Source organism: Hippocampus zosterae, chromosome 1, assembly GCF_025434085.1.
Source record: "Hippocampus zosterae strain Florida chromosome 1, ASM2543408v3, whole genome shotgun sequence".
Lineage (NCBI taxonomy): Eukaryota > Metazoa > Chordata > Actinopteri > Syngnathiformes > Syngnathidae > Hippocampus > Hippocampus zosterae.
The window spans coordinates 28,601,371-28,621,524 of NC_067451.1; the positions used below are offsets into that span (position 1 = coordinate 28,601,371).

General features: G+C 43.0%; 1 protein-coding gene across 8 annotated transcripts in view; it reads right to left on the reverse strand.

Moving 5' to 3' along the window:
- Window positions 1–988: 988 nt before the first annotated feature.
- The window catches only part of atrx (ATRX chromatin remodeler), a 49,339-nt gene continuing 30,173 nt past the window's right edge, over window positions 989–20,154 (reverse strand). For all 8 annotated transcript variants that reach the window (XM_052072945.1, XM_052072960.1, XM_052072929.1 and 5 more), the window contains 5 exons: window positions 9,347–9,496; window positions 6,363–6,473; window positions 4,151–4,246; window positions 3,938–4,066; window positions 989–2,353 (listed from right to left, as the gene is read on the reverse strand). In XM_052072945.1, coding sequence (XP_051928905.1) covers window positions 2,132–2,353; window positions 3,938–4,066; window positions 4,151–4,246; window positions 6,363–6,473; window positions 9,347–9,496 — 708 coding nt within the window. In that variant the 3' untranslated portion in view covers window positions 989–2,131. The remainder of the gene's footprint in view (window positions 2,354–3,937; window positions 4,067–4,150; window positions 4,247–6,362; window positions 6,474–9,346; window positions 9,497–20,154) is intronic.

Here is a 20,154-nt window from a genome sequence, read left to right on the forward strand (position 1 = left end):
GGGGGGGGGCCCACAGACTCAACTTGTGTGCCGTCTCCACAATGGACAGAAACAGCTGCCGGCTGCCCGGTCCAGCAGCGGGGATGTGCCGAGAAAACTGCAGCGCCGTTCGTCTGGGGGGGACGGGATCAACATCTGCAATAGTTGTAATGCTCCTCCACTGGCAGATATCTGTGAGTGGTGAGGCGAGAGCATGATCAACCCCCGCCCAAATCCTGCCCCTGGAGGGGAGGAGAGGAGATGGAAAAGTCAAAGACGTGAAGGGGAAAAACCCTGGCAGGCACAGAAATGAAAACAATACATGGTGAAGGGAAAAGAGATGAAAGAAAAGAAGGGATGGGAGTGGTGAACTTGTTCACCTAAAAGACAACCAACCAGAAGCTCGAAAACCAAATTAAGGTCAAGCACGGCAAAATCTGCTAAAGGCTGCATTTATTTATACTGCTGTTGTTGAATTGAAGGAATCTAAATCATCACATTATACTGTAAATGCATTGAATATATACTGTACATGTATATATATATATATAGAGAGAGAGAGAGAGAGAGAGAGAGAGAGAGAGAGAGAGAGAGAGAGAGAGAGAGAGAGAGAGAGAGAGAGAGAGAGAGAGAGAGAGAGAGAGAAAATCCCTCATGGGAGAAATAAATACTACATTCAATATTTTCTTTATATGTCAGATAACCCAGAGAATGCATTTGAATAAAGAGCAAGAGGGTCTCCAATTCAATGGGTATCTTGTTAGATTTTAAAGTGGAACGATGGGGTTCAGAGTTGGTTTTAACTCAGGGAAATCACTTTTGAGTTGTATTTTTTTTTTGTCCTGTATGAAAAATGCTATCTAAGTAAGGGTTGATTGATCATTGGGAAAACATGCAAACTTCACATAGCAAAGACTGAGCCAAGATTCAAATCCAGAAGATCTTGAATGTGTAAGGCAGATGTACAAAGCACACGAGGCACGCAATAAAGAGTCAAAAGCGGGATATATTCATTCTTTTGGTCACTTTATTAAATGTTATATTAAATACTTAACAAGATAATAGCAGATTAAGTCATCATGGCAAATGGTGGTGTACTTACTAACAAAAGAACATTCTTAAGAGGGCAAAAACCGTCTACACACATATGAAATACACCTTGTGCAAACACTGGAATCATGGAGAGACAACAGATTCGTCTCGCCCCACAAAACCCCTCGTCAACGGCACTGCCAGTTTGGAGCAGAACGTGTCAAAGAACAAGCAGCACGTTATCCCAAAAAGAGCTGCCAGGTGAAACTGGGTGTCACAAAGCCAGCCTTACACACGTGCACGCACGCACACTCACTCAAGCCTCCAAACTAGACTAGAGCGTCAACTGGACCGGTTGTGCTTTGTGAGAGCCAGTCAGTCACCAGGCCGCTGGGGACCAACAAGCGGAACATAACGATGAGAACGCACAGTGCTATGCTAGACATCACGCCAACAGTGAGAATGACAATGCTAAAAATAAAAAAGGTCACAGGGACCAGCAGTAAGTTTTGAACAACATAAGCATTCCAAGACCAGCCGTGTTTTAAGAGAAACAATTAAAGCCCAAATAATAAGGGGTGAGGGAGGGGGGGGGGCTGGGTTCTTTTTCAACTCATGTAAGGCCATCGACATTTTCTCTTTCGCTCTTTTTTTTTTTTTTAAATGGAGACGTCATTTCATCTGATTGGTGGAGGAATCTACTGGTTGTCACCAACCATACTGGTCCCATTGGGGTTTTAAAAGTGTACCGGTATAAAAAACGCTGTTTAAACATCAATGAAACCCTCTTTTAAGGAGGGGAAAGACTGCAGCGCTTTAAAGCGCGGCTAAACAAACTATAACTGACTTGACTTTAAATACATGAAAAATGAAGATATAGAACTTGAATAACATTAAGGCGGTATATACACTTTGTATTTCTGACGAGTTTCCCCAAATAGACCCCTTTCAAACAGTCATTTTTACATCAGGCTCCGCCGGGGCCCGGTCGACGACGAAATCACGACCCAGGTGGATAGCGGTCGAGCCTCCACCTTCTTCTTGGGCTCTCGTCTGACCCATAAAGATGGAGTGGTCCGGCTTGTGCTGGGCCCACTCGGTACCAGAGATCTGGTGCAACCTACAGGCCCTTCGATGGCCCAGGATTCTTGCCCATCGCGGCATGGGGATTCATTCCATGTAGCTGCTGGTAAAGGCCCAGCAGGTCCATTTGGCTGAGCCTGTTTCCTCCCAGCATGCCATTCTGCAGAGCCATGTTCAGGAGGCTGGTCTGGTTGGCCATGGCCAGCTGTTGCTCTTGGACCTTCCTGTTGTTTACCACCTTCTGGACGTACATCATCAGCTGACAAGAGAAGTGATAATCATATTAATAATCGTGATGGGGCTGGAATAAACATGGGTAGTGAAGAAAAAAAGATTTTTCACTGTATGGTTTTTTTCCATGTGTCAACACTGCTTTTTCCATGTGTCAACACTCGATCATTGAAAAGCACTTGCAATCCATTATGCTAAAACAAAATATTCAAGTGTGACATTGAAGTGTGCCACCACCGTTGAGCCCTTTTTCTAAATTACTTTGCTGTATGGAAGTCTGCAAATGTAACTTTCATTTATTTATTTTAAAACCGCTGGAAGATTATTTTGTTTAACAAAAATGTAATCAACCAACTAAAATTTAAGGGAAAAAAAACATTTCCATTAACACAAGACAATGAAGATGAGAGTACAAACTAGAACTTACATTGATATATTAAAATAAAAAATAAAAAAAAGAAGACTATATCAGAATAAGAATGTCCATTTAAATTTTTGTCAATTAATATCACACACAGGCTTTCAGGGCTCATATTAAATGTATTTATTTTGTTATTGCTGTACATTTGTACAGAAGAAGGAAGGCCAAACCGTCATTTTGGAATTGTAATTTACATTTCAACATTTAGTTAACCTTTTTTTAAATCCTGCAATGGACAAATACTCCATATAATATATATATATATATAGATTAACACAAGACAATGAAGATGAGAGTACAAACTAGAACTTACATTGATATATTAAAATAAAAAATAAAAAAAAGAAGACTATATCAGAATAAGAATGTCCATTTAAATTTTTGTCAATTAATATCACACACAGGCTTTCAGGGCTCATATTAAATGTATTTATTTTGTTATTGCTGTACATTTGTACAGAAGAAGGAAGGCCAAACCGTCATTTTGGAATTGTAATTTACATTTCAACATTTAGTTAACCTTTTTTTAAATCCTGCAATGGACAAATACTCCATATAATATATATATATATATATCTATATATATATCTATATATATATATATATATATATATAGATATATATATGGAGAGAGAGAGAGAGAGAGAGAGAGAGAGAGAGAGAGAGATACAAAGTATTAAACCCACTTTAAAAACTCATTAAAACTGAAGGGGGGGGGGGGGGGGGGTTAAAAAAAATACTATAATAAAAAATCCCAAACTCTAATAACTGGTCTGGAGACAGCTTTGTTTGAGTCAACATCGTTTTTTTTTTCACAATACTTGTGTAGCAGTAGAGGCTGAAGTTCTTGGAAAAAATGTCTTCCTGGTTGCGTGTTCTAGCTTCAGTACCTGTAGCTTTAAATCTTGTGAGATGGGGCCTGACCGCGATGGTTTTAGAGGCCTGATGCAGAGTCCGACATTTGGCAGAAAACAGAATGTCTTACATTACTTAGTCTTTTATTACGTGTTTAACTTTACAACATAGAGAGGAAATTGGAAAGAAATCTGGCGATTAGTTTGAATGTCATGATGTATGTTTGTGGAAAAATGGGCAACACCCCCACACCCCACAAAAAAAATGCGGATTTAAAAAACGAAAATATCAGCTGATGCACATCACTAAAACACCATCAGTACAATGTTGTCTTACCGACTGCTGCATGGTGAGAGTTTCTCTGTAAACAGCTTCTCTGCGTTTGGCCTCTATTTCCAGAGTGGCCATTCGGCCCATTGCCAAAGCCTGGACCTGGTTCTCAGTCAGAGTGGGGTTCTCTTCCCACTGTGGACAATTTACAGGTTGATGTCAAACACCGTCCCCCAACCCCGGGATGATCTTAAGGCAATGGAAACTTTCTGCACTTACAATTCTGCCGATAGCATCCTCCAGTGACTCTCTCTGGAAATTCTTCAACGCATTTGTTGCCTCGATGACCTTCAGTCGCCCTTGGTTGATAAGCTCCTATTGGCAAATGAAGATGGACGAACAATTGAAAGGCCGCCTTTATTTCATTAGCATCACGAGCAGGAGAGCCCCCCCCAACCCAACGGGGGGACCAGTTCGAGTGTTGCATAGTGCAAATAACATGGACTGAAACGATTAATGTCATCAAGCATTGTTTATAGCGACAAAACCACAGAGGATTATTGAGCTCTGAAGTTATTATGAGCTCATTTGGTTGTTAGAGCCCACAAGATTTACTGTATCATCTACTCGCTGCACTTCCAGCAACAAGTCATTTAATTCACTGCACATTGTTGAAACGTAACCGCTTCAGAACTTGAGGCAGTCGGTGGGAGCTTTGTGTTTTTTTTTTTTCCTTCTTGGAAACAAGGCAAGCCATCACGGAACTGTTTAGTCGATCAGAAAACACTTGCGGCTGAGATGTTAACATGACAATGTCGAAAATGCACAACGTGTGGTAATGACCCCTCGTCGTTTTGTGTCATAGTTACACTTCTTATTGGATGAAATAACGCGAGAGCCCCCCGTTGATGTGGCATGCAGTCAAGAGCCCAATAATGACTTTCGATGTCAGAGCGGTGTCTATTTGAGTTGCAGTGTGTCACAGTCCAAACCCGAATTAAATAATTTTTCTATGTACACTTCATCTCAAAAAACATGTTCACTTTCTAGCACCGCCTCACAAAAGTACGTAATTGCAACATCTGCATATGCAAAGGCATAACAGTAGGTATGGGGTTGCTTTAAGAGTTCTATCAAGTTCCTTTTTATGAACCATCATTCATTTTGTTTTAAATATCTTTACAGACAACTACGATTAGTAGCACATCAAACAGTAGTTGAAGCCAGACAAGATAAACATCAGGCAACATTTGTGTTGAACCTTTGCTGAATCATTTGACTTCCGGTAATGTCTGTAGCTGTTGGCTTAAATTAATGGTTGTGTAATTAAGTGTTATTTGAAAAGAAATATCAATGCATAATAGGTCAATGTTGGCCGACGAGAAAGTGCGGCAGGACTTTTCACTGGTAGTGTATATTAGGGCGGAATGATTTTGAGAAATAATGTCATTACGATAACATCGCAGTTGAATATGCAATCATAAAATATACGGTACATGTGTTAAAAAATACTCATAATAATAGAGCATACCGACTGAGCGAAATAGAGAGGATTGTTCTTCTTCCCCATATTGGAGCCTTTTCAATTTGAAAATAGACTTCTTTGCGATTGTCAATTTGAATTTAATTGACTTTTAGCCCTAATGTAGCCCGACTTTTGAACCCTCCTGTACATATTTGAGCCACACATTCAATGTGTTATTTTTGGACTGTTTACATGAAGCATCAAATGGATGACATATTTTGGTAGTTTATTGACGCTAATTTGTCTTCCATCTGTGACCACTGCGGCACGTGTTAAATGGTTCGGAACTGAAACGTTGGCGACTTAGTTGAAGAGCGTGACTAAAATTCCAAAGTGCAGCGTTCCCAACGGTTAAATGGAGAATTGCCAAAACCAAGTTCCGTCCACCACTTGGTTTGGGAGGCCCTGGTCTAAAAGCCCGGCGTGGTGATTTCCTACATCTTGCAAGCGGGTCTGAAAAGTGTTTCCACAGAAACCACCAAATAATTGAACTGTTTTGATTAGACCGTGTTACAGGGACGACAGGAATCCTCACATGGGTGGAACTCTATGTGCCAAAGAGTTCACTTTAAGGAGGTGTTTGGAAGGAGACATGAAATTGTTGCGGTCTATATTGTGTGATCACGTCATCAATGAGTGATCGTATTGCCCAGGAACTTATAATTGAAACCAGCCTAAATATTTTTAGCCATCTGCTATCCCCACTGATCTTCCTCGCTACTTTAGTCAGATGTGCCAGCATGTATAAATACCTGCTGGCCCAGACATGAGGCATTACGATGTGACGGGGGGGGGGGGGGGGGGGGGGCTGAGCTGGGCGAGCCGGCTGCATGACTGTTGTCACAATTAGCGGCGTGGACTGAGGAATGTGGTGCGACATGCTGGTGGTGGTGGTGGTGGTGGGGGGGGGGGGGGGGGGTCAGTGAGTGGGAGGCAGGAGAGGGGCATGTGGAGCTCATTACTTACCTCCAGCTGCTGGTTGGTCATGGTGGCCAAAGCCGCCATGTTGTAGTGGGAGAATATGGTGGAGGCGCCCATTTGGGGGTGTGCCTGGTAATTGGTTCTCATGGTCAGTCCCTGAAGGAGCAAAGACAACAGTCTTGAATAAGCGTGACACTGGTTTACTTTAATATGACGGATGACTATCATCCTATTTTTGTTGCACGAACAAAACCAACCAACCAGACAGATAGATAGAATGACAACGTAAGTGTGTGTGTGTGTATATGTGTGAGGCATACGGTCATGCCCCAGTAAAGGCCAGCAGGATTCCAATGTCTGTGTGTAATTGAAACTCTGTTGCAGATGGTTCTCTTATGCCCTGTAATCTGGCCATTCTGTGTGTGTGTGTGTGTGGTGGGTGTTCCATATAGACCTGGTGAGAGACAAGTGTGCACAACGAAACTGCGCGCGCGCGCACGCGCACACACACACGCACACACACACACACACACACACACACACACACACACACACACACACACACACACACACACACACACACACACACACACACACACCCATGGTTGCCATCAATTTTCCACATACAGTCAAACCTTGTTACAACGTACTCCTTGGGACATAACAAATCTATGCGATAATGGTCATTCGCTTTAACCATTTCCAATAAAATGGCCGCCAACTATGATGTATAATACAGGATCAACATTCAGAAATGTAAAAACATGAACATGTGATACAGTATAAACATGTTAATTAAAAATAAGTGGATATAGTACGAAGAAAACATTTAGTCAGCAAATGAAAAGTGCCTTCTCCAGTTCAGGACATGCTGGGCCCGAAGCCATTCATGATCATCTTTCAATCTGTCTCAAACTCTGCCACGATTTTGTTGCTAATACGGATGATTGTCAAAATCGCCGACTTTGCCAAATTCGTGGTGTTATCTGAGCTTCGTCTGGGAGACTCACTTTCAAGCGTGAGTGACAACTTAAACCTTCACTGACAGCGAGATTCGCATCCGTTTATCAGACGTTTTCATGCGCTCATGTCTGCCACATGCCTCCAGATGTACAGTCGCGTTGCTAAGCTATGAAGGGAAATCTCGCGCTGTATGTTTTGTTCATATGCAAGGTTTACTATTTTGTGGGGAAAAAATGGCAGTTATATATATATAAAACGAAGTTTACATTATAAAAGGTGTACGTTTGTAAGCAAAAATCGGCAAGTGGAAAATTTATTTCTATGAAATCAGGAATTTGAAATGTGAACATTATGGGGTGCAAACAAACAGGGTACATTGAAAAGAGGTTTGACTGTATTGTGGAGACATTCTACAAGAGTTGAAGCTTCAACCTAGCAATGGACATCAGGTCACTTTATCACGCTCTTATCCTTTTTTTTTAACTCTGCAGATTTAGGGTGACTTAATGTTCACCATTTCTCCACCATTTCTTGACCTTGACCTTTGAAAGAGATCCTGTGACGTGAATTCTGAGATTTGTTTTAAAAACATTACACTAGGGTTGAACGACTACCTGAATTCAAATCAACATTGCAATGTAGTAAAATCCGGTTTTATATTACAAAGGCTGCATTTTGAGGGGTTCTGTTCTTAAATCATTCAAATTTGACATGGCTGTGAACAACTCTTCTCTGTGTCGTGTTCAATTTACAACACATTTTTATTTTCACTTTACAGGGACTTTTTTTTTTGCAGGACTCATTGCAAAGCTGCAGAAGCAATCGAAAGACTACCACTGGACCTCAGTGCCATTGTTTCCCCTGTGAGTGGAAAACCCTGTGTTCTCCTGACAGGCAGACAGGCTCAGGGAAAAGCCGCTTATGGCACACAGGGGGCAGAGGAGGGAGAGTGTGTTGGAAAAATAATCATTAGAATGAATTAGAATCTAGGATTACATGAGGAGAGGGGAGACCTACTCACGCTCGCTTGCACCATCACACACACACACTTATTGCCCTTTGATTCGACCAATAAAAAGACGGGACAGCAGGGAACAGGAGAGGAGTTGCAAGGACTGGCCACAAAAGGCTAGTGTGAACACGAGATAAGCCTGTTGTGGATGGACATCGGCAGGTGGCGGAACAGTCATCTTGTAAAAGGCTCGAACACATTCAGCGAAGGTGTCCCCCAACGGGGTACTAAATTCAATCAAATATGCTTGCTTTGTCACTAATGGCTTTCTGTGTGATGGGAGAAATGGAGAAGATATTAGGCTGCCTTGTACAGCACTCCAGTGACTTGTATTAACTGCAACTGATTGGAAATACAAAGCTCCTTGACAAACACGTAAGTATAGCTTACAGTATTTTCACGACTATAAGGCGCCATTAAAAGTCTTAAATTTTCTCCAAAATGGACAGGACGTCTTATAATGCGGTGAGTCTAGTGTATGCGCCGAGCTCCAAAGCCTGACTGAGAGCACTTCTGGCCAACACGCTGTTTATGGACGTGAGTGACGACAGGCATGCGGGAAGTCAGCCAATGAGTGAAGGGTGGGCGTGTAAGAGGATGCTAAAGGCACGCCCCTAGCAGGTACCAGTCGCGTGAATACATTGTAAAATGGCTAAATCATATAATGGCTAAAGTACAACCGAACTCAGTTTTGCTTCCGTTGCCTCTTTAAAACATGTTTTTAGCATGTGTCCGTAAGTCTTAGCTGCTACCGTATGCTTTAAGCTAACATACCAGGTATGTTTTAGCGTGCATGCATGCTACCGTATGCTTCAAGCTAACGTGTTTTTAGCGTGCGTGCATGCATGCCGTATGTTTAAGCTGGCGTATGTTTTACCCCGCCTGGCTGCGCCCAATAATACAGTAAGTTTTGTGTATGTGTCAAATACAGAAATAGCACCCGTTACTGAGACTGCGCCCAACAATACGGTGCGTCGAATGGTCGTGAAAATACGGTACTTTAGATGACAGTTGAATGTTCTCAAACATATGATGCAGTGCACATCACACATACCTTCTTCTCTGCTTCATATTCAGCCCAGGCTGCTTTGCGATCCTCCTCGCTCAGGGCTTCCTCCTCCTTGTGGTCCAGCAGAGAGTCGTGCTCATGATAGCACACAATCTGGTCCTTGTGGGTCTGGAGCAACTCAGCCAGGAAGAGGTCCTACAGCGGCCAGAGTGACAAAACGAGGCAATGTGTCAAAGAGAGGACTTTTAATTCATCACTGCGTGCGCTCAACACCCCAGACACCAACACACCAGTAATTAATGGTCTAGTCCAGTGGTTCTTAACCTGGGTTTGGTCGAACCCCGGGGGTTCGGTGAATCCGTTTCAGGGGTTCGACGGAACCTCTGCCATGGAGGTTAAGGTACACCCGACTCAACATGTCGATTAGTTATGAGACTGACTGGTTCATTTTGTCCACAATGAAAAAACGTATACTTTATAATTATACAAATTGTGTTTAAATTTTTTCTGGTTTTAATAAATGCGTTTTTTATGTCTTGAATTAGTAAAAAATTATACTCTTTATTTTTCACTAATGAAGGGTTCGGCGAATGTGCATATGAAACGGTTGGGTTCGATACCTCTAACAAGGTTAACTCATTCAGGACCAGCCAATTCTAAACCAAGTCTGAAAAGACATATAAACACGTCTTTGGGACTGAACGAGTTAAGAACACTGGTCTTGTCATTATGAAGTTGTGGATGACGCTATTCTACTCCAGTCCTAGAGGTGGAGGTAGCAACTGACTGAGCCTTGGCTCTACCAGGATAGACACGTAATAACATTCCTTGATTTGTGCTATACACCTGGAATGGCAAGTTTTTTTCCTTCTTGCTTTTCCATAGATACAAACATAGGCAAAAACAAAACCTCCTTGTTGCATGTTTTACGGAAGTAAACAGAACATGCTTTGTTGGCAGAGGTTAAAGAACCTCAGTTTGACAACACTTATTTAGTGCAATACCCGAATAAAATTAGTCAAGCAGTGCCAGACTCCATGTCCACAAACATGGCTCAAATGACCGTACTCTTTTTGCAGAGGGCTGTGCTTTGTCATGGCTGAGCTTTACATTAAAGTGGATTTTTTTTGAAAGCGGAGACGTCATACGATGGCTGCATCATTAACCTCCATACAAGCCAGTTCACACAGGGGTTCCATCATGCTCCCCCTTCCATTGTCCAGCTACCACTGAACTCTGACAATGAGTGTGAAGTCTGCGATGCAAATTAATCATAGATGTCACTGGTGCAACGCAAGCGGGAATACAAAACAGACACACAGTAGGATGAAAGGAGACAGTGATTGCAAATCTGTACAGAATAAGAGAGAAAATAAACAGTGGGCCAGACACGGTGAAACTGGATATCTCAAATTAAGAGACGTAAGACAAGCAGAGAAGCTTGTATACACACAGAATTCACGCGGTTAAAACTACTCAGGCCACCAACCCGAGCAGACAAAGACCTTGCCGGAGTGGGCCATTACAGCTGGATTTGAATGAGTGGCATTTTTCAACATTTTCAAGGTAAATGGTCACCAGTGCTGGAGGTAAATATGACAATACAGATGCTCACCCTGGAACCTAGGTGCTCTAGGGTGGTCCGGTCCATTTCTTTTGATGAGCTGTGCGCGAATGTGACCCGGTACTAATGATCGTCAGTAACCCGAGCCAGCCTCTTGGCTTTCTGATGGACCTGCAGGGTAAAGCCTATCGCTTTACTGGAGAGGTGGAAAAGTGAGAGCTGCGGGGTGGGCATATGCTCGGAACAAAATGATGTAAGTGAACTCACTCAATGCGCATATGGGGATATGATTGGGCACTTCTGCGGGGTGAAGGAGCTGTGGCATTTGAAAATGTATGTTTATGGACTGAAGTGACAGGCGAGCGAAAACTTCATATTTTAAATACTGTAAAACCCCAAACAAGACTGATTAACAATGAAATTCATCAATGCATGCGACCTTTTCAAGAATTTAAGCTTTATATATACAGTGTATATATATGTGTGTGTGTGTGTGTGTGTGTGTGTGTATACACACACACACACACACACACACACACACACACACACACACACGTATCTGCATGTTACGAAAAGGTCCTTCATGCCGGTATTCAAATGATGTAACGCAGTTTCCGAACGAAGCAGCCCTCATATCACGAGAGATGAAAACTTGGGAGTCGACATAAGCGAACCTAATTTGGCCTTTACGAGGTGGCACGGTGCATCCATGCGTACGTTGCCAATAGACTTCAGCTTTAAAAAGCTCCGATGCAATTAACCACCTGTCGGCATAAACTTCAGAATCCATGAAGGCAAAATTCATTCAATTTAGAAACCTTCTGAAGTTGAAAACAACTGCCTTACTACTTCATTGTGATTACTGAAAGCCAGCCGCTAAAGTGACATGTACTTTTACTGCCATGACAATAAACCTCATGTAAAATACAACATGCATAATCTATATATCTATCCATCTGTAAAAGATAGATGAAAAGTAGAAAGCTTCAAACATCACACAAAAACTAGCATTGTGCATGGTCAGTATATTTTGTAAGACATCAGAATACACGTCTCTGTCGTGGCTGCTCAGTGCCATTCAGCCTTCTGAAGTCTCCATTAATAATAATAGGAAATACACTGCTGGGCTTTGTGCTGAAACAAAGCCTCAGGTCTGTGGACCAGACATTATTAGAAGTACCAAGAACTAAACTTAGGCTCAGGGGGGATCGAGCCTTTTCTGTTTCTGGTCCCTCTCTCTGGAATGACTTCCCACTGAACATTCGGCAAGCCTCCTCGCTGCCCATCTTCAAAGCCCTCCTCAAAACTCACTTGTATTCTTTGGCATTCGACTCAGCATGACTTAGATTTGTTCTTGGTTTTACTGTTTGGTGCTTTCTACCGCCTTTATTACCGATTTGTCTTACTGTTTATTGTGAATGTTAAATTGCTCCATGTACAGCACTTTGTATGCAGCGATGGCTGTTTGAAAGTGCTCTATAAATACTGTTGACTTGACTTGACACCACCAACACATAATTTCAATTTCCACCATTTTGAAAAATTACAAATCAAATGTCGAATGCCACCCCCTTATGAATTGTTTGACCGTTTCAACGATAGTTTATAACAGAGTTTGATGTGGCGGCTGAAAATGCACAGGTGTGTGAGCAATAGGGGATCGAAGACAAGATCCCATAAGCAAGAATGCAAGAGGTCGAGATATTTGTAATAGCTAAACACAGCCAGTCAAAACTCCCTCGCCCACAGCTGCAAACGAGTTAAATACACACACGCACTCACACACAGCTAGCAAACAGTGCTAAACAAGTTTCACTGCTGAAATGCACTTAAAACATGGAGCTGTGCCTGACAGGAGGAGGCCAAGAACGCCCTTAGGACTTTACCATCTACACCACGAACACATGCCAAAGTTGTTTTTCCTGGCAATCACTCAATTAACAAGAGAAAAATCACGTTCTACAAACTCGAATTATATCTACATGTTGGGAACAAAACTGAGAAGACCCCCCCACCCCCAAAATATAAATATATCAAAGGATCAATACAAATGTAGACCATCTTTTAAAACACTATTAGATCAGGGGCCAATCCAGACATCTTGAACTCAATAGAAAACTTGATGCGGTTTTATGGAAGCTTGGCTCCGTCATCTCTCCATGGAGTTTTCTGCGCACCAATTTGACCTTGGAGGAAAATACCATGACATTTTTTTGTTATGGCTATGGCGCGCCAATGTTTAAGACAGCTGCGCGTAAGTAACACTGTCTGCGTTTTTGGATACCTTTGGTTATCTGGTGTTGTATTTCACTTTTTCACATTGGAGGCAATTGAGCTATCACAACCTAAGGTGAAAAACTCTTAACAAAGATTGATGATGGAAACTGTTCAGCATGATATCTGCAGATTTTTGGCGGTGCTAGCACTGGCTTCCCTGTGGAGAAAAGTTGGAATAAGTAGAGTTATGCATTTGGCTACCTGGAGTCACCACAATTCAATTTGACTCAACCAGGCTTTGAGAGAAATGCTTGTCACAAAACTCATCAATTCCTACCAGAGATGTGTTCCTCGAGCCGGTCCTTGGCCTCGAGGACCGGCTCGAGGACCGAGGGGCGGTCCTTGGTCCTTGGCCTTGGCCTCGGAGTCAAGTCCTTGGCCTCGGATTGCCGGTCCTCGGACACATTGAGGGATTAGAGCCTCGAATCCCTTGCATAAGGACCGCAAAAATCACGAAGGAATCTAATAAATTCCATCGAAGGAAACCCATATTGATGAATTAACTCTGTCGCTTTAAGAGGGGTGGGTCTGCCACTGACAGGTAACAGTTAGCGCCACGTGTAAAGAGTGGCATCACAGTTAGTTTCAATCACGGTTTGTTGCGTTAGCGATCGGCAGTTTAAATAGCGTGTAAAGGCTTTCTGTAACAGTGGTGTCTTTTATTTAGTTATTTTTGCACTGTCGTCACGTTTGTGCGGTCGCACTAGAATGTTTGTTTGAACCAAGTAAATTGCGTTACAGCTGGAGTCAATAATCTTGGCACTTCACTTCCGGGTTTGGCCGTTGGGATTTGGAGTCCATCCATCCATCCATCCATCTTCTACCGCTTATCCGGGGCCGGGTCGCGGGGGCAACAGCTTTAGCAGGGAAGCCCAGACTTCCCTCTCCCTAGCTACTTCTTCCAGCTCTCCCCGGGGGATCCCGAGGCGTTCCCAGGCCAGCTGGGTGACATAGACTCTCCAGCGTGTCCTGGGTCTTCCTCGGGGTCTCCTCCCGGTGGGACATGCCCGGAACACCTCACCAGGGAGGCGTTCAGGAGGCATCCGAAACAGATGCCCAAGCCACCTCATCTGGCTCCTCTCGATGTGGAGGAGAAGCGGCTCGACTCGGAGCCCCTCCCGGATGACCGAGCTTCTCACCTTATCTCTAAGGGAGAGCCCGGACACCCTGCGGAGAAAACTCATTTCGGCCGCTTGTATCCGGGATCTCGTTCTTTCGGTCACGACCCATAGCTCGTGACCATAGATGAGGGTTGCAACGTAGATCGACCGGTAAATTGAGAGCTTCGCCCTTTGGCTCAGCTCCTTCTTCACCACGACAGACCGATACAACGTCCGCATCACAGCAGACGCTGCACCGATCCGCCTGTCGATCTCTCGCTCCCTCCTGCCCTCACTCGTGAACAAGACCCCAAGATACTTAAACTCCTCCACTTGGGGCAAGATCTCCCCCCCGCCCCGGAGGGGGCACTCCACCCTTTTCCGACTGAGGACCATGGTTTCAGATTTGGAGGTGCCTATTTTCATCCCAACCGCTTCACACTCGGCTGCGAAACGCTCCAGTGAGAGTTGGAGAGCCCTGTTTGAAGGAGCCAACAGCACCACATCATCTGCAAAAAGCAGGGATGCAATACTGAGGCCCCCAAAACGGACCCCCTCAACGCTTCGGCTGCGCCTAGAGATTCTGTCCATAAAGGTTATGAACAGAATCGGTGACAAAGGGCAGCCTTGGCGGAGTCCTACCCTCACTGGAAACGATTCCGACTTACTGCCGGCAATGCGAACCAAACTCTGACATCGGTGGTATAGTGACCGAACAGCCCGTATCAGGGGGTTCGGTACTCCATACCCACTACCACCCCGGTCTGCCAATCCAGAGGCACTCTCCCCGTTGACCACGCGATGTTGCAGAGGCGTGTCAACCAGGACAGCCCCACAACATCCAGAACCTTGAGGAACTCCGGGCGGATCTCATCCACCCCTGGGGCCTTGCCACCGAGGAGCTTTTTAACCACATCGGTGACTTCAACCACAGAGATAGGAGAGCCCACCTCAGAGTCCCCGGGCTCTGCTTCCTCCAAGGAAGACGTGTTGGTGGAGTTGAGGAGGTCTTCGAAGTACTCTGCCCACCGGTTAACAACGTCCCGAGTCGAAGTCAGCAGCAGGATTTGGAGTCCTTTTACTCGATTCCAGTTATGTTTGCTGAATGCTTTCTCATGATTGGAATAATGAATATTGATAATACATAGTTTAAAATCATGGTTGATTTAGTTATTTATTATTATTATTGTTGTGAAGTTGAAGGTATTAATTAATGTAGTATTAGTGGTAGTGGTAATAATAGTAGTACTCAGAGAATGGTTAGACATTCAGCCATCTCGTTACCTCTGTGTTCCACGTCCTAGACGCATAATTTTCCCACGGGACGCACAGTTCCAAACAATGTGTGTTTTTGGGACGCAAGGGAAATTTATCATGCCAAACAAACAAACAAACAAAAAAAACTACGTCACAGCCTGAGGATTTCACAGTAACAATTGTTACAGGTAGCGTGTCGTTTCCGTGGCGTCATTTTCACGGTACCAAAAAAATAGTTTAATTATAAAAGTCACCGCACTTGAATTGACTGTGTTATCCACGCGATTTCACTGCGCCTTTATGTGATGTGATGTGATGTGGTGTGTTAGTGTGATTCTTCTAATTTACTTTCGTTTTGTTTTCTTTTCAGTGTTGGGGAGGACGCAACAGATGACGTTATGTGCGCATGCGGGTTGTTATTTTAGTCCGCAAACTGAGGAATCGTGCGGATGAAAGTTTGAGATAGCGGCGAAAAAAACTCACCAAGATCTACTAATTACGATATTTAAGAAATGGGAATGCTTGTCTGATTTTTCGTATGAATCGTCCAAAGGGCGTATCACTAAACTCACCTGTGACGTATGCACAGAACGCGAGAGCGAAATACGACGCGAAGCACGGTTACGAGGCAAATTGGTCATTAGATTTGTAGGCTAATCGCTGTGAAAAATATTATGAAACAGTATTGGTTATTCTATAATTTACTGGTTGTAGCATGGTAACTTTATGAATAAAACATTTGTCACAAGGTGTAGTAATGCTAATGTTAACTGTTGGTAGAACTCATGATGACGTGTATTTATTTCTTTCGACAAATTGATCGTAGATTACACATGCATCGTCTTGGGAAAAGGATGTCAAGCCACATCAATACTTACCTGTATTAATGATTACCAGTCAATTAATCTTTGCAGTGTGAGATTGGAAAAAATACTCTGATGATGCCACATGAGTACACCAGTTTTTGATCCATTTAATTTTTGGAATAAACCTGGAATACACAGCTGCTGATGTAATGTTCATTGTTAATGCATAGTTTTCAAACATTGACCCTTGAAACATTATACTTTTGAGGTTCGGAATTCTTGATTATGAATATCAGTCAAAATAGAAAAATGGGTTCCCATGATGCACGTTTACGGAACCCAACATTTGTTATCGTGGTTTCCCATTGGGTAATCCGACGGAATCGAAAAACGGTTACCATGAATTTCCGAAATCCTCAGGCCTGCTCCTGAATTATTTACATGTTTGCAGCATTTGTTTATCATTGTATGTATATGTTGTTGTTTGTGTTATTATCATATGCAATTGATTAAGTAGACCCTTTCAGAATTCGAAATTTGGGACTCTCTCAATGCATAATGGGATTCATACTTTTCTGATCAGCGAGTCCCTAGGACTGGCTGCCGGTAAACTTTAAAATTATTACTGAGAGATTACCGTTTTTTTCTGCAGTCAGTGATTGACTTCTATGCAAAGTCATTTCTCAACTTGTGTTCCGTGCCATGTCATGCCTGTTGAGTGTTGATTTACTTCATATTAAAAAACTACTGCACTAAAGCATTAGTTCATAAATGTATACCATATGATGTTATTTTTTTTCTCAGTATAAATAATAGGTACCCTGACTGTTCTACTCTTTGAATAAAAACACTTCATTCAAGCGTTAGGGAGTGCAAAGGGTTATGATGGAAGGGTGTTGAAAATCATGAAGACCTGCCAAGTCGTATGATAGCATTGTTTTATACATGTCCTCAGCTAGGCCTCAGTTTCAAAATCAGTCCTTGGTCCTTGGCCTTGGCCTCGGAGGCAAGTCCTTGGCCTTGGCCTCGGGTTGCCGGTTCTTGGACACAACACTGATTCCCTACCTACACAATGTAACTCTCATTGATGCGCACGATGACTTGCAAGCACTGGAGTATTTAGATTTCCTTAAAAGAGAGAGGGGGAAAAAAAATCCCAATTTACGAATGTCATACAACACCACAAGTGTGATCAATAATAAAAAAGTAGAAATTGGTTCTCGCTTTTATGCTCAATCAACAGCAACACTTTAGAAGGGCCATTTTAATAGCAATGCAATGAGCTCAGACTAATAAATAGTGCCATGGGAGTGGAAAAATAATATTGAAGAGAGGAAATTTTGAAGTACTGTGTGAAAATTAAATCAATGCATGGTCAAGATAATTGCCTATGCCTGATGAGGTAAGTGTATTTGCTTATTGCTCCGACGTAGCCTCCCTACGAAGGTGTGTGCTTTGGCCTAATGATCACTGCTCCTGTCACCTGCTACGCGCAAACCCTAACATCTACACATTGCCCGCAGTTTCGACAAGAAGTCGACAAATTCTCAATAAGCGGAGCGTTATGGTGTGTACAGCACGCTAGGCCGGCGGACCGTTCTACAAGTGGATGCTTGCTCCCATGGATGAGCAGGAAATAGGATGCGTCTGGAAGGGTGGGAAGTCGAAAACTCACGTCTGGGACGCACAACCTTCTTTGTCATTAAGGGGAAGCACGCCTGCCTCTTTTGTCTTCAATTAGTTTCTCTGAAGAGCACACAGACATCGTTAAAAGAGGGGTTTAAATAATGACCCTTCATCAGGCAGGGGGAGTCCAAGGGGAGGATAAGAAAAACAACTTTACTGGGCTCGCTTTGAACATGCAGTGGTAGAGAGGTGAGTCAGCATAACAGATGGCTGCGAAGATCATGGGTAAACGATGGCAACAGAGCTGAGAGTAGCATAAATGAGAAATGGGGGCACAATAGACGAGGCTCGGCAAAGTATGAACTAAAGAGATACGATCGGAGTCAGGCGCTGAAAAGGGGCAATACTCAGGGCCAATGGCAAGCACGTTACTTTTAGTATTATGTCGACATCGCTTCAGTTTGCGGAGTGAAGATCCTTATGCTGTGACTTGACTTACTCCCTGTCTGTGCAGAAGGCAGTTGGCTCAAGGCATTAAGAGCCTTTCTGACTCATCTTCACATGAGTCCAGACAGAATTCCTTCCATCTAACTCTCAGCTCTGTTGCCATCAGCAGCAGCAGCAAGATGCCCCAAACCGGCAGCTTGTCAATAACTTTAACCTCACCCGTGCTAATGTCTGGAATAAATGCTGATATCTCATTACCTGGACACGACGCACCAAATACATCCGTGCAAAACATAACTTCAAAAGTGATTTGACTCTACAGTTGGCAGCTACAAGGGTTTAGAGCCATAATTTCAGTTTCACACGAAGTTGATTCTGTGCTCCTACCTGTTCATTAAACCATCGAGGGAACATTGAAAGATGATTTGGACTGCGCACTGTAGAACGACGACAGATGGCTCAGTTTGCACAAGGGGTGTTTATTTTATCCGCCTTGTTTACAGATGTCTGCTAAGAAACCTTGTTCAAACCCAAACTTAAAAAATGTCAACACCACAACAAAACTGAATCAACTCTCTGTACTAAAAAAAGAGTGAAGGCAAGAGGTGAAATTAGGAGATCAACAACAAAGTAAATGATGGAAAGGAATGAGAAAAAGTGCAGGTTTATAGCAGCATCGTAAGGCGGAGACTATTTAGTAAATAGCAGTAAACAGATGCGTGCAGCTGCGCTATGCTGGATGGCTCATGCGAGTGCAGTGTGTTCCCATTAAAACCCAGGGGACCGAAATAACAACGTAAAAGTGGGTGGGGAAAAACAATTGGCATCAGAATGCCGATTCACTTCACAAAAAAGGGCACAAAAATCTTAACAGCGGGCAGAGAGAGTGTTACAGAACTCCTGTGAGGAAAATGCAACATCTCTGAAGAACCACAAACAAGTAATATGGCCTGAACTCCAGCAATGGCAAACAACAGTTACAACGCAAGACCTAACCTCTTGTCTTATGTGTGGCAGTAAAAACTTTGCTCAACCCATCAACTCATCACATTGGAGTACATACTGACTCATAGCAAACATGGCACAATTTATACACACAAGCACCCACTTTCACATTCACACCTATCATTTACTGAAACTGACGTTTTAGGATTAAAAAAATATATACACTGTATATGTACCGAAGATAAAGTATGAATAAACACTTGGCCGACAGAGGAGCACTGAAAACACTGATACTGTATTAGTAATGGCTCGCCAGCTTGTTGGAACAAAATAAATAAAGAACACCATAAAGACCTAATTACACATCTGAGTTCGTCTACATAGGGGTGCCCAATACGTTGATTGCGATCGACCCGTAGATCGGAGGAGGGCGGGGGCGACCCAAAACATTTGTGTGTCTGTGTTATTCATATGATATATTTTTGAGTCAGTGCACACCGCACCCTTAGCATCCTATATGTCTCACTTTCACAAAAAGTATTACAAAAATCAAATCAAATAAAAAAGCTGGTCACCTTTAAGCTACAGTGGCGTGTGGCCTGCATCACCGGAAGTTTTTAGCGGTGAGCAGTCTGGAATTGTAGCTTGCGATCAGAGCTTGTTTGTTTGTTTATTGAACATAAAACATATACAGTAATAATTTGACAGAAAATAAGGTAGATAAAAAAGTAAAAAGAAAGAAATCAGTCTTCATTCAACACAGTTATTATGTTCAAGGGAGTAGGATGAAGTAAATAACTTATCTAGTCCTACCCCGTTATGTGTTTATAT